At 33.0% G+C, this 14,999-nt stretch overlaps 2 protein-coding genes across 4 annotated transcripts; both read left to right on the top strand.

Moving 5' to 3' along the window:
* The first annotated feature begins 259 nt into the window (after positions 1 to 259).
* Positions 260 to 9,993, top strand: LOC110659855 (uncharacterized). 3 transcript variants are annotated; one of them, XM_058137095.1, is made up of 8 exons: positions 260 to 517; positions 612 to 760; positions 7,530 to 7,777; positions 7,873 to 8,076; positions 8,166 to 8,258; positions 8,346 to 8,447; positions 8,556 to 8,912; positions 9,686 to 9,993. In XM_058137095.1, the coding sequence occupies exons 3-8, from the start codon at positions 7,571 to 7,573 to the stop codon at positions 9,773 to 9,775; spliced, it is 1,053 nt and encodes a 350-aa protein (XP_057993078.1). In that variant the 5' UTR covers positions 260 to 517; positions 612 to 760; positions 7,530 to 7,570; the 3' UTR covers positions 9,776 to 9,993. The 3 variants fall into 3 exon arrangements, with proteins under 3 accessions (XP_057993078.1, XP_057993077.1, XP_057993079.1); XM_058137094.1 differs by lacking the exons at positions 260 to 517; positions 612 to 760 and adding an exon at positions 7,172 to 7,305; XM_058137096.1 differs by lacking the exons at positions 260 to 517; positions 612 to 760; positions 7,873 to 8,076 and adding an exon at positions 7,172 to 7,305.
* Positions 3,237 to 7,001, top strand: LOC110641811 (uncharacterized). Its single transcript, XM_058137057.1, has 4 exons — positions 3,237 to 5,722; positions 5,817 to 6,119; positions 6,210 to 6,318; positions 6,399 to 7,001. The coding sequence occupies exons 1-4, from the start codon at positions 3,237 to 3,239 to the stop codon at positions 6,999 to 7,001; spliced, it is 3,501 nt and encodes a 1,166-aa protein (XP_057993040.1).
* Positions 9,994 to 14,999: the final 5,006 nt, after the last annotated feature.

Raw genomic sequence — 14,999 nt, 5'->3', positions numbered from 1 at the left:
AAAATTGTAGAATCAAAATTTCTCATCAATTTATGTTAGTCATTATTCAATTTTTAAAGGGAATGTAGTGCTCTTTTGTAGTGAAAACAACTAGAGACTTCTTGAGTGACCACAGGAGCCAGAAATCATGGGATTGGAAATAATGGCATACTGATAATGTAAAGATATTTATATGTACACTACAAGAATAGGACTCTTTCTCGGCAATTAAATAGAGGCGGTTTTTAAAATGGACTCTAATACTCTCAATGGTTACAAATAAGGCAAATTCTAGAGACCATTTTACAAACCGCCTCTTATTTTTGCAGTATCAGTAAATTAAAAGGCGTTTCCACGCACGAGTCCTCGTTCCGCTAAAAAAATGCACTCAAAATCTTATTTTTCCCTAACCGTTCTCCATCTATTTTCTCTGGAAAAAAAAAACGCAGTATCATCTGGGTATACAAAGCGTCAGCCATGGTTCAATTTTGGTGATTTCTGTTGACACTTATCAATCTCTAAGGCATCGATAGTGAAAGTATTCATCATTGGTGGTATTTTTATGGTAATCATCATTCTATTGGTACTCAATATAATTTTAATTTTAATTTTATTTTTATATTGTGGTTCAGTTCTGCTTGTATTCATTTGGGTACACACAAAGCAATATCCGTGGTTCAGCTTTGGTGATTTCCGCTGGTACTCATCAGAGTCTCTTAGGCATCGGTGGTTTGGTTATTCATCATTGGTGGGGATTTATGCTATAATCGTCATTCTACTGGTACACTGTTTAATTCCATATTGATGGTTTCTACATTATTTTTGCTTATGTTTAATGGATGCTCGGTTGAAACTTAATGGGTATTGTTTGTGGATTGGTGGTGAGTGATGGGGGGTCTTGTTTGGTGTGTTTTGGGATTAAAATTGGGATTTTGGATTTTAATTCTTATTATTGATGAACTGGGATTTTGATTTGCAATTAAAATTGGGATTTTGGATATGTACATAAACTATTTGTAATAGTAGCAATAGAAAAAAGTGCAGCACTTGTCTATTTCTCGCTCCCTATGGCATTTGCAATAGTAGCAATTTCACTTACGGGTCCTTAATTTTTCATGTATAGATTACTAGATTATTTTGCTGGTTTTACTTATTTATTTATTTGAAATAGCCAATATATATAGTCGTGTGTTCTTTTCACTTTAATGTAAGGCATATCTTTTTGGCATGTAGGTTTTCTTTTAAGGATGTAAACATGAATTTTTTATATGGGTTGGGTTATCAGCTCTCCTTTCCTCATATGAGAAATTATATGGGTTATGTGGTCTGTTTTGGTATAGTCTATGGAGATGAATGCTTTATTATCCTATCACATTTCTAAATAGGAAAGCATCTTCATTTTCTTAATCAATCGAAGTGTTTAAAAGCGGCTGATTTATTTTCCTAGCAACAGGCCGGTAAGTTCATTTGATTCTGTTATGTGTTATTACTACTGCTAGGTGATGATTATATTCCTTGTGAATGTCAAATTATAAAGACCCTTCAAATTTATAAATATATCTCAAGTATCTGACTTATCTACATGTAATTTTGTTTGTTCATGTATACAAAATTTGAATGTATTAGAATTCGTAGAGCTTATTGTTGTATCAGAGAAAGAGAGAGCAAGAGAGAATGCTTGCTTGCTATGTTTTTTTATAGAATCTTACTGTTATAAACATCTTGCAATATAGTGCAAGAGAACTTCCTGTGAAGGGATGTGGGAAATTGCTTTGTGGTATAATATCACCATGTGAACACCATAAATTCTTGATTTGCGAGTACGTGCTACATTATTTCCTCAGTTGACCATAAATTTCGGTAGGCCTATTGATTTTGCATTTTTCATAATTTTTTTAGAAGAATTAGAGTAAAATTGCACGCGAAGTTGTGAATGTCGTGAGGCTGGAGATGACTAGAATGGAACTTAATTAATAACATGAACTTTCCAGATATGCACCCAGCCATGGTTAATAATTTACTAAAAGATAAAAAGCAATAATTAAGCATAAATGTTGACCTCCCTCTTTGCATAATTCTAACTTTGCTTTACAACATTTTAACTAATCTTAAACATGTTTCCAACCATGAAACCCTTAATTAGGGTATGTCCATTTTATTAATCTTTACTATCCTTTTGTAATATAACCCATGCCTTAAGCTTAGCAATGCATTAGTAGTATATTACAATTTACTATTTGAAATATTTACAAATTACTTATGTGTGCAGCCATTTAGTGTCATGAGATTTGTGCACCTTTCAGATTTCATTAGTTAGCACTCAAGTTCAAGAATCTTAATGAATGTATATAGATGTATATACAGTTGCATATGATCTCCCTTCCAATTGAAATGCATGCCATTACTGTTGTAAATGAGATGTAGTATGGAGTTTGCTTGTATCTTTCACTTGTGCTGGTCAAATATTCTTTTTAATAGCGATTACAAGGATTGATTTTGATAACTTGGATGCCAACTAAGTTTTTATATTACCCTTTTGTACTTGATCTCGAAAGGAAATGTCTAATTTTAGGAGAGATCTTTGTCGATTTTGTTGGAATTTGGGTATAATTGATGTTTTTGTTGTATGATAATTAGAAAATATAAAGTTAGATTGTAAATAATTTAAGAGTAACTTGGACTTGATCCTATATTTTGTAATAAAGGTACGTAGACAGCCTTGGGTTCGAACGGTAATCCAAAATTGGTAAATTTGTTTTCTTTGTTTCAACATTTTCATTCCAACTTCTTTTCAGTTTTATACATTTATACATACACTTTTAACATTATGAGAAAAAGTTATTAATTCCTTAATTTGCTAAACAAAGATATTTATATAATGATCAATCTAGAAAATAAATGGACCATTGTAAAGTTTCAATAATATTAAATCATGTAATTTCTAGCAAATAATTGATATGAATCTACATATCTATATACAATTATACATTTAATTTGTCCATCTACTCCATCTTCAAATCTATATAATTTGCTTTGACCATTACTCAACTTTATCCACCCAGAACATGTACCAAAGCTTAGTAAATTGACATGAAACCAATATAACTATACATTTAATTTGTCAATCAAATTACTTGGTATATCAACATTTCGTAATATTAGGTAACAACCAAAAAGGCTTAAATGCTATTGAATTGCTTATTATATATTTTTTTTATTTTCTACATTTTTACAGGTAGCAGTTGCATAGTTCTGAAATGGATAGGAGTTGGATGAACAAGCCTAGGAATAGTTATGAGTACAAAAAAGGAGTTACTGAATTTCTTCATTTTGCATTCCATAATGCATCTCAATGTGGGAAGATATTGTGTCCATGCATTCACTGTGTTAATCGTTCTTGGCAAAGTTATGATGATGCTAGAGTACACCTTATATGTGATGGGTTTTTAAGGGGATATACTAAATGGATATGTCATGGGGAGAATCCAACCACCAATATGGATCAATCATCTTCCTCACAACACACCACTAATGTTCATACTACAGAACATGTAGAAGAATGTAATACTACAACCTTAAATACAAGAAGGTCAGATGACATTGTAGGATTACTACGTGATGCATTAGGTGTTTCTAGTCAAGGAAATTATAGAGTTAGACAAGATGTCGAGGAATTAAATTATGAGAAAGATAGAGTCGAGAATGAATCACAACTTGATGAGATTAATATAGAACAATCAGAAGATACTTCTAGTAGAAGGACAAGTGAATTTGAAAATTTATTGAAAGATGTGAATGTAGAGTTATACCCCGGTTGCAAAACCTTTTCTAGGTTATCTTTCATTTTGCAATTGTACCATTTAAAATGCTTAAATGGATGGACAGGGAAATCATTTACAATGCTTCTGGAGTTGTTAGTTGATGCTTTTCCTGAAGGTACATCACTACCTAAATCTCATTATGAAGCTAAAAAAGTCATCAAAGCATTAGGTCTCAATTATGAGAAGATTCACTCTTGCGTAAATGATTGTATGTTGTTTTGGGGAGAAAGGGAGAAGCAAGAATTGTGTCATGTTTTTGGATCCTGTCGATGGGTTGTAAAGAAGAATGAACAGTTGAATTCAGATGGTGACAGAGTAGAAATGTCTTCTATTAGGAAGAAGAAACCAGTTAAAGTTTTACGTTACTTCCCCCTTATACCTAGGCTTCAGAGGTTATTTGCATCTGTTAAAACTTCTAAAGACATGAGATGGCATGAAGAGGGTCGCATAAAAGATGGATTACTAAGACATCCTGCTGATGGAAAAGCATGGAAAGAATTTGATTCCAAATTTTCAGAATTTTCCTCTGATGCACGGAATGTGAGGCTTGGTCTCGCTACTGATGGTTTTAATCCATTTAGGACTATGAGCACTACTTACAGCACATGGCCTGTTATATTAGTTCCATATAATATGCCTCCTTGGACATGTATGAAGCAATCCTCATTCATTTTATCAATGATCATCCCTGGTGAGAAGAGTCCTGGAAATGATATTGATGTGTATTTACAACCTTTAATTAAGGAGTTAAATCAATTATGGGAAGGGGTTGAGACCTATGATGCTTCCATTGGGCATACTTTCTTAATGAAAGCTGCTTTAATGTGGACAATCAATGATTTTCCAGCATATGCAAATTTGTCTGGTTGGAGCACAAAGGGAGCTTTTGCATGTCCTTGTTGTGCTGAATTCACATGCTCAAGATGGTTATATAAAAGTGGAAAATATTGCTATATGGGTCATAAGAGATGGTTACATGAGGGGCATGAATTTCGATTTCAAAAAAATTTCTTTGATGGTACTGAGGAATTGCGACCAACACCTTTACAAGCTTGGGGTAGTGGTGTAGTAAAACAACTAGATACTATCCAATTCACATTGGGGAAAGTATCTCAAGCTGGGCAGCAAAAGACAAAGAAAAATAAAAAGTTTGGAAGGAAAAGAAATAGAGAAGAGGATGCTAGTGCATTGGTTGAAGAAACAGTAGAGAATGTGGTTGAAGATTCTAATAATGCAAAGGATTGGTGGAAAAAGAAAAGTATTCTCTATAGTTTACCATATTGGGAACATAATTTATTGCGTCATAATCTTGATGTGATGCATATAGAGAAAAATGTGTGTGATAATGTAATTGGCACTTTATTAGATATCGATGGTAAGTCCAAGGATAATCTTAAGGCTCACCTTGACTTAGTGGACATGGGTATTAGAAGTGAATTACATCCACAAATAAGTGAAAGTGGTAAGAGCAAATTACCTCCGGCATCATTTACAATGACAAAGAAAGAGAGAGAAATTCTTTGTGAAGTTGTGAAGAATGTGAAAATGCCTGATGGTTATGCATCTAATATTTCTAGGTGTGTTAACATTAAGGAACGCAAGATTAGTGGATTGAAAACTCATGACTCTCATATTCTATTTGAGTATATCCTTCCATTAGCACTACGAGTATGTGGTCCATCACAACTAGTGACTTCTATTGTGATTGAGCTAGGTGCATTTTTCAAAGCAATATGCTCAAAGGTATTAGATGTTAATGAGCTCATAAAACTTCAAGATCATATTGTATTAATACTTTGTCATATGGAGATGACTTTTCTTCCATCTTTCTTCACTATTATGGTACATTTAATGGTCCATTTAGTGGAGGAAGTGATGCTTGGTGGTCCAGTACATTATAGATGGATGTATCCTGTAGAAAGGTATGAGCTAAGTTATTTGTGCCAATATTTTATCACTATCAACTCTCTATTTATTATTTTACCATTAAATACTCTCTTTTTCTATTTCACTTAGGTCGTTAGGTCGATATAAGTCCTTAGTACGTAATAGAGCATATCCTGAAGGATCAATTGCAGAAGGATACATAGCTGATGAATGTCTCACATTTTGCTCAAGATACCTTGAATGTGTTGAGACACGTTTCAATCGACCTTTACGAAATCCTGAACCACCTTCAAGTGCAAGCATTAAACATTTGTTTAATACCGGTGGTCATCCTATTGGAAAAATTGAAGATGTTATCTTAGATGACAAATCATTGATGCAAGCACATCGGTATGTGCTGCGCCATTATGATGAGATTGAGCATTTTCGCCAGTGAGTATAATTACATTTAATTATTCTTATTTCTTATTTCTTTTAAATAAAATACTTTGTTGTTTAAGATAGGAATATCGTGCATTGTAGAGAATTTGTTGCTATTGAGAGAAGGAAATGTCGTCGCCATGTCCATCTTGATTCTAATGCATTCAATAAGCTTATTAATGAAAAATTTCATGATTGGTTCCGTAATAAGGTAAGCTTTAGAAATTTAAACCAATTTCAAAGTTTTTACATCTCTATTATTTACTTAATTGACAATGTAAATTATTATAGGTTATGACAATGGATGGGACGAGTGTATCCAATGACATTGTGAGTCTTGGAATAGGTCCTAACAAGGTGGCTAAGAGATTTTCTGGATTCATTATCAATGGAATCCGATTTCATACCTCAGCTAGAGAGGAACAAAGATTGACACAAAATAGTGGTGTAGTGAACATTTCAGAAATGGGAGGAGTTAACTATTATGGAAGAATACAAGATATCATTGAACTAAATTACTATGGTGCTTTCAAAGTTGTGATGTTCAAATGTGATTGGTTTGATGTCCATCATAATATGGGTGTGAAGCAAGATGAATATGGATTCACGCTACTGAACTTTTCTCGCTTAATACACACTGGTGAGAAAGTAGACGACGATCCATATGTATTCTCTTCTCAAGTGGAACAGGTATTTTATGTGCAAGATCCTAAAAACACAAATTGGCATGCAGTTGTAAAGGTTAAATCTCGAGACTCATTTGATGTGGTAAATGATGAGGTATTGACCGATGAAAATTTTATAGTGCCAATTAGTGGTGATATTTCTAATGTAGATGACCATCCTAATTGGGTGAGATCAGATGTTTGTGAAGATGATATTATTTATATTTAAATCTTTATTTTTGGGTAAGTTCTCTTTCTATTTAAATATGATTGTTAATAATTTAATATATTGTTAATAAGTTCAACTATTTAATACTATTGATTTTTTGTATTAATGTGTATACTATTATATAGTTGAATAGTTGAAAGTATGGCTCAAAGATCTAGAAGTTAACAAGGTTTGAGGATTATGAGCAATGATTCTCAATCTACCGGTGAAGTCCAACAAGAAGAAGTGCACCAAACAAGGAGTTCTTTTGAACATGAAAGTCAAACTAATCAAGTGAATCAGGAAGATATCACTAATATGATTGGTAATAATATGTTTAATGTTATTTGCCCTCATAAATGACTTTGTGACTCTGATATGCAGATAAACCATTTCTAGAATTTTATCTTTCTTTTATATTTAGATTCAATTCCTCTATTTCCATTTTTATCTTCCCCATATGTTTACTCTTATCTTTGCGATTTATCTGTTATACATTATGATAGGCGATTTTTTTATTTTTATTATTGTTATTATTATTTTTTACAGATGGACGTGGAAGGCGATTCCGAAAACGTGGAAAAACTACAATGGCTGCAATTTGGAACATGGATGAGAACGAAAGGATATTTTTAGAAGTGAATGAATTTGGAGTACCATGTTCAAAAGAAGCAGCCATACTTGGATCCTTTCTTGGAACCATTGCCACCAATGGCATTTATGCACCTCTAAATATTACTAGATGGGATAAAGAAGAGTTTAAACCATTCCATGCCCAGATATTGAAACTTCTTGAGGTATCACATCTATTTCTTGTTGAAATCTAGTATATCACATTTGTTATGCAATTAAATATCTTAAATATTAGGTAACAATTTAGTTTGTTGCGCAGAAAAAATTTGCTTATCCATCTGAGACAGAAAAATTTATTTTAAAATCTGTAAATAAGAAATGGAGAGATTATAAGAGTGATTTGAAGGCAAAATATTATGATCCGTTAAAGACTAAGGAACAAATCTCTGAAGATGTGCCTAAGGATGTGTTGCCTCCTCAATGGACTGCTCTAGTGAACGAATGGTTCACAGAGAAAAATCAGGTTTCACTTAATTAATGACAGTAATTTTGTTTGATTATGATGTAGATGTTTTATTATGTAATTTGATTATTGTTTGGTTATTTTTGTAGAAAATGAGTTCCATCAATACTGCAAATGCTAAAAAGCAAAAGAATGCACATACTACGGGTAGAAAAAGTTATGCAAGATTGATGAAGGAAATGGTATGTCTTTTAATATGATGCATTTTTTTTAAAGCTTTGGCTTTTTTTTTTTAATTTTTGAGTAATAAACATGAATATAAATATTAGGAAAAGACAAATGGGAAAGCACCAGACAGACTTGAATTTTTTGAAGCAACCCATAAGAGAAAAGATGGCACTTATGTGGATGACAATATCCGGGACTTGATGGTATTCATTCTTATTTCTTTATTTTTTTAATTTTATATGAAATTTATTTGATTTAATTGTTATTTTAAGTTTTACATTTATTGAAACAAATATTTATAATATTTACAGGAAAAGGCTCGTGCTCTTATAGCTGAGCGAAGTGAAAGATCTGGGACTGATTTAGCACAATTGCATGAACAAATTTTTCAAGAACTTATGGGTCCAGAGCATAATGGTCGAGTGCGAGGTATGGGTCTTGGACCAACTCCTTCAAGTTATTTTGGCATGACAACCCAAAATGTAGGATCAAGATGGGAGTTTACCATTAGTGGGAATCAGTTAAAAGAGATAGAAGAGTTGAAAGGGAAACTTCAAACAGTGAACAATGATTATGCTCAATTAAAAGAAGTACTAAAAATGTTATACGGGTTCATTTCTCAAAAATATCCTGGACAACTACAAACACAATTTTGCAATCTGTTTCAGGTAACTCATTCTTTTTTTTTTTTTTTTACTATGCTAAATTGATATTATATACTTTGTTATAGGAGAATTAGTTACATTTACATAAACATAAAAAGATTTAGTTTGGCAATTACATGCATGCAATAAGCTTATTATATGATTGCTGGCATTAAAAGGTGTTGCAAGTTTTATTTGTTAAGGAAGCTGAAGTTAGTAAGGATTGTTGATTTGTAATGGCTAGGTTAGTTTTTAAGGATATTTAGCAAGCATAAGTAAGAAAAAAAAAAAAACATTCTTTGTTTGAAAATTTTTTGGGAACTTAATTGTGTGCATGCATGAGGAAATGTAAGATAAGGTTGTCCCAGTGATCTTTTCAGTTTTTGGAAATATTTGTGACAACTAGCCTAGTGGATAATCTACTTGAGTTTCGCAAGATTACCTGTATGTTTTCATGCTTGGTTTATGTTATCACTATTGTTTTGCTGAACTCCAAATCCTAGTTAAAGAATATTGATAATGTAGCACTATAATGTAGGAGATCCTTAAGAAATTCTATTAATTGTTCTCATAGAACTATGAGAAATTATGCATCTATTACTCTTATGTATCTGTTTTGCATTGTGGTTAGGAAGTCAAAAGGCTACTTTTTGGAAAAATACAATTTTAGATATTGATTTTAGAGTTTTTATGACTGAAATATGCCAAATTTAATTTTAAACCAATTTTTAATACCATTTAATTAATATGTGTTGAGTTTGTGTAACGATGTTGTGAATTTACTGTATTTTCAATAGGTTGGTGACAATGCAAGTGAAGGTGATCAGCGTTCTCCAAACAATCATTCTTCTCACTCAAGCCATGAACCGAGTCAAGATAATTATTGAACAACTTGAGAGATCTTCAAAGCTTTTTAGTTATATTATTACTCTTATTATTAGGAGAAATATTAGATAATTCATAGGATATTTTGATGTAAAGCTTTATGAGGTTGCAATATTCATTGCAATATGCTACTTTATTTTTGGATTAATTTCTTGATATTGGTTGGATGATGGAATTTCTAGAAATTAAATGAATGAATTTTCATTTCATTTCCTTGTAAGGTTTTTGGTTTTTTTAAATTCATTCAGGTATTGATATTATTGGTAGTCAAACTATTTAATAGATTAAATAGGTGTAAAGTTTTATAAAGGCAGTTAAAATTGTCCCTGTCATTGCATGAAGATAAAAAAGAAAAAAAAAAGTTATTAACTAATTTTGGCACCAAATAATACAGGGGAGCAGCCAGCTAAATTTTGGTATCAAGTCAAATAGGGGCGCTTTAAACCGCCCCTACAAGATCGTCTAAAGTCTAAAATAATTTTTAAATGGCAATAAAAACCGCCCCTACAAGCTGCCCAAAATATTGACGGGTAAAAAAATTGGCGGGAATTCAATTTTTTTTGTGGCGGTTTAAACCGCCCCAACAAGCTGTCCCAAATATTAGCGGGTAAAAAAATTGCCGGGAAATTCAATTGATAGGGGCGGTTTAAACCGCCCCTACAAGCTGCCCCAAATATTAGCGGGTAAAGAAATTGCCGGGAAATTCAATTGATAGGGGCGGTTTAAACCGCCCCTACAAACCGCCTCTATAGCTAATGGTCTACCCCGGCGGTTTCTAAAACCGCCTCTAATTCGTAGAGACGCTGTCAACAAAGGCGGTCTTGGGGCGTTTTTGTGAACCGCCTCTACTCTGTGTAGAGGTGGTTTAAACCGCCGCTACAAGCAAAACAAACCGCCGGGAAACACCAGACTTCTTGTAGTGGTAGAATTAGTTGAGTAAAATTAGTTGGGTAGAAAAGTCAACATTGGTAGGTGGCAAATTAACACCTAGCTTTCTCTGTAACTAATAGCTGGCCATCTTATATATATACGTTGTAGTTATCAATCTACTATCATATTATTGATTTCCCAATTTACTCAGTTTCTTTTCTTAATTACTTTTAGTTTCATGGTATCAGAGCAAGTCGATCTCTCAGATCTGAGTAGTTTTCACTTATTGATTCAATCCTAAGCTAGATTGAATCATAATTCTTATAGTTTTGAGATTTAACTTGTGAATCAAAGTTGCAAATAAAAAATGGAGGAATCTTTTGAAACTCGGGAGATGTTAAGGCAAGTTATTCATGGAGGATGCTATTTGTATCATCTACAGGTTCATCTTGGAATGATCCTCGTAAGTACTCCTTTGACTAGACTAAATTACCTATCTTGGAATAGATCAATGGTGATTACATTTCGTGCTAAAGAGAAATTAGGTTTTATAAATGGAAAGATTCATGCACCTAATGTGAATTTTGATAAGTATGAATAGTGGCAAAAGGTAGATAGTATGGTAATCTCGTGGATTTTGAACTCTATGTCAGAAGAATTGGCTGAGGCCTTTCTTTATGTTGCTCCTGCTAGGAATCTATGGCTTGAGTTTGAGTAACATTTTGGTGAATGTAATGGCCCCTCACTGTATCAGATCAAGAGAGAAATTAGTTCATTTTCTTAGGGAAATATATCTTTAATGGCTTATTTTCCTAAACTGAAGAAGTTATGGGATGAACGTTCTTGCCTAAAGGTATTTCCTGTGTGTACATGTGGAGCTTCCAAGGCTATGATGAACATGGATGATAATGACAAATTGACGCATTTTTTAATGGTGAGGAATCAAATTCTAATATTAGAAACTTTACCTGTTGTAAGCAAAGCAAACTCCCTGGTGCTTACGATTGAAAGGCAATGAGAGGTGCATTCTTTGACTAATGTAACAGAAGCTTCTACTATGCTGGCTAATACACAGAATCTTAAGACGAATGACAACAATAAGGGTGGAGCAAAACCTTATGAAGGCAAGAAAAATTTTGTTAAAAAGGAGGTTAGGTATTGTAATCATTGCAATACAATAAGTTATGTGAGGGAAAGTTACTTTAAGCTCCATGGCTATCCTGATTGGTATAAGGAGTTAAAGCATAAGAAATCTAAACCTTAGGCATATGCTATGACACACAATAATGAAATGATGGCTAATGATCTGGTATCACTCTCAGAAAATGCAACTTATAACTGGAATGCCTTATTGATAAATGTGATTCAACAAGAAATTCTGAGGTATATAAAAGGGAAGAACATAGCAATTGTAGGTACTTCTGAGCTAAATAGTGCCAATTACTCAAATTTTGCAGGTAATTTTTCTTATTTGTGTTTGTCTAGCATGCATAGTGAGGAAATAGGAACGTGGATTATGGACACAAGAGCTACTGCCTGAATGTGCTTTAATTTTAAACTTTTAGTCAACCATTAACCCAAAAATCATTCTAATACAATATATCTTCCTAATGGTTCTATAACTTATACTGGTAGTGTCATACTAAGTCCTAACCTCAAATTAACAAATGTTTTGTATGTGCCTCACTTTAAATACAACCTTTTATCAGTTCTAAAACTTTTTCAAGACTCACATATGATTTTTCTTTCTTCTCCACCCATTTTCTCCTGTAGGACCTCTTGACTGAGAAATTTATAGCTATTGGAAAAGTACAAGTAGGGCTCTATAGATTTGACTCTACATCCTTTAACCGAAGACATAGATGCACTAGTATATCTTCATTACCTTTAGGTGTGACACTCAAAGACACATGAAGTGTAGCTAGTCTACATAAAGCAGTGGATATGTCACTGCGGCATGCTAGATTAGGACATGCACCTAGAAAATGCCATTATGAGAATTGTAAACCTTGACAATTGTAATGACAATTTTTTAGCTTGTGAAATTTGTCCCATTTCTAAACCAAAAATATTGCCTTTTCCTTCTAGTCGTATTACAACTAAGGATGTGTTTGAATTGGTGCATGTGGATCTCTGGGGACCTTACCATATTGTTTCTCATTATGGTGCCAGATATTTTTTAACTTTAGTTGATGATTTTAGTAGAACCACTGTAACACTCTCACTGTAGCAATTTCGTACATTCTACTGTTTCGATGACCGGTGTCATCTAGACAGCTAGAATGCTTGGAAAAATATTTAGACAAGTGTTAGGAGTCATAAATAACTCAAATAATGGTAAGAAAAATTTAGAAAAAATTTTAGAAATAAAATACAACCAAGTTAAATGAGCCGGTGCCCTAACGATGGATAACCCAGTGGGAAGTTGCGGTCTTCACAGTTAGAAGCCCTAAACCTAAGAGAAAATTCATGAATTAATTTCTGAGACTCCATAGAAAAGTCATTGAGGTTTTGATGGCATTACAATGCCAAGAAAATGCTTAAAAAAATTTTTAGATCGATACAGACAATTTTAGTCCGTTAAGTGAAACGAAGGGCATTTTGATCATTTTTCCTTCAGAGACAATTTTTGACCAACTTGTCTATTTAAGTAAATAAATTATATAACATAAAATATGAATAAATATTGCTAAAAATTTAATTAAAAATGAGTAAAAATGAAAGAAAAGAAAAATGAAAGAAAAGCTTAATAATTACATCATGCTTGAGTAAGCAAGATGCAATTAAAAGCTCTCCACCAATCACCATGAGACAACTATTTAATAAACAAATAAAAAGGAGATAAATGAGTCAAAAAAAAAATTGAAAAAGCCATCTTCTTCTCCAGCCATTCTCCCATCCAACCCTCTCTTCTCCATTTTCCTCTCAAATTCTTCCATTTTCCTATCATTAAAACACCATTTCAAGCTTCCAAACCATTACCTTCCTTCACAAAAATAGTTGGCAACCTTGATAAACCTCCATAGCTAGCCATAAAAACCAAGGAAAGTGAGAAGAGAAGTGAAAGGAAAATCTGATTGGCAGCCCCAAAGAGGTGAATCAAGTGTTACATTGATTGAAGGTTGCTTGGAGCTAGAAGAATAAGGTTAGTGCTAGAAATTCTCTTGGAATTTAAAATTTATGCAAGTTGATTTAGGGTTTGCTAAAATTTGAAATTTTGTGTTATGACTTGAATTTGATGATGTTGAGGTTGATTATTGACTATTAGAAGTGCTATAAATGTGAATTGAAGTTTGGAAGTTGGGTAGAATTGAAAATTGGGAGTGTTGTTCTTATGCAGGGAATTCTGGACCTATGAGTCCAATGTGTTTAGATGAATATAAGTAGCGCTAGAAAGCTCCAATTGGTGTGAGGCTAATTGGAGATGAAATTTAAGACCTAAAGCAACATTTTTCATGAAGAAACCATGTCCAAAAACCAAGCACAAAATGACAAAAAATTGGCTTGAATCCGGGTAACCATATGCTGGACCTAAAAAAATAACCATATAAACAGTAAATGTTCAAATGGCCATAACTCACTTTAGAAAGGTCGAAATGACCTGATTTTTGAACCATTGGAAAGCTAAGATATAGGAGAACATTTCATATGCAGAACTCAGAGCCCAGTTCTGACCCTAGCCTAATTAAATTGTTAACCAAATTTAATCCAGCAAAACTGCCAGAACCAAACTGACCAGAAAATTCTAGACATTAACTAGCCTGACCAGTTTTTAAAAAAATGTCATAACTAGGTCTACAAAACTAAAAATACAGTGAAACTAAAGCCAAAATTTCTATAAGAGCTAGAAATACAAATTTGATGCTTTGACCAAAACCCAGAACCTGATGGAACTTGAAGAGATTGCTAGGAAAATTTAGCATTCCAAATCCTGAAATTTAACCAAATAGACACTTGACCACAGAATAGTATTTAGATCATATCTCCCACTAGGATATTCCAATTGAGATGAGTCAAATTGTTCTGGAAACCTAAGAATCAAAACTCCAACTTTGATTTAGGAATCTTCTTCAAATTTTGAGTGCAAGTACCCTAAAATGGGAATCAAATATGTTGACTTGAACCTGAAATCCTGAAGGCACAAGGTTCATGAGTCCAGGTCAGTTATTTAGCAATAATTCACTCTACATAACTAGAAAAACTATGATTCTTGAACCTAAGTGATCCTAAGACATAAGGTAATAACTCATATGAAGGATATTAGGTCTAAAAATGACTGTAGCATACCCAAATAATTAGAATAAATTGGACTCCAGAATCTGCCTGGTTTTGGATCTAGAAAGGGTCAATGAACCA

This window comes from Hevea brasiliensis, chromosome 15 (assembly GCF_030052815.1).
Source record: "Hevea brasiliensis isolate MT/VB/25A 57/8 chromosome 15, ASM3005281v1, whole genome shotgun sequence".
In the NCBI taxonomy this organism is placed as follows: domain Eukaryota; kingdom Viridiplantae; phylum Streptophyta; class Magnoliopsida; order Malpighiales; family Euphorbiaceae; genus Hevea; species Hevea brasiliensis.
The sequence above is the reverse complement of the archived record's forward strand: the minus strand, read 5'-3'. Positions and strand labels throughout refer to the sequence as shown.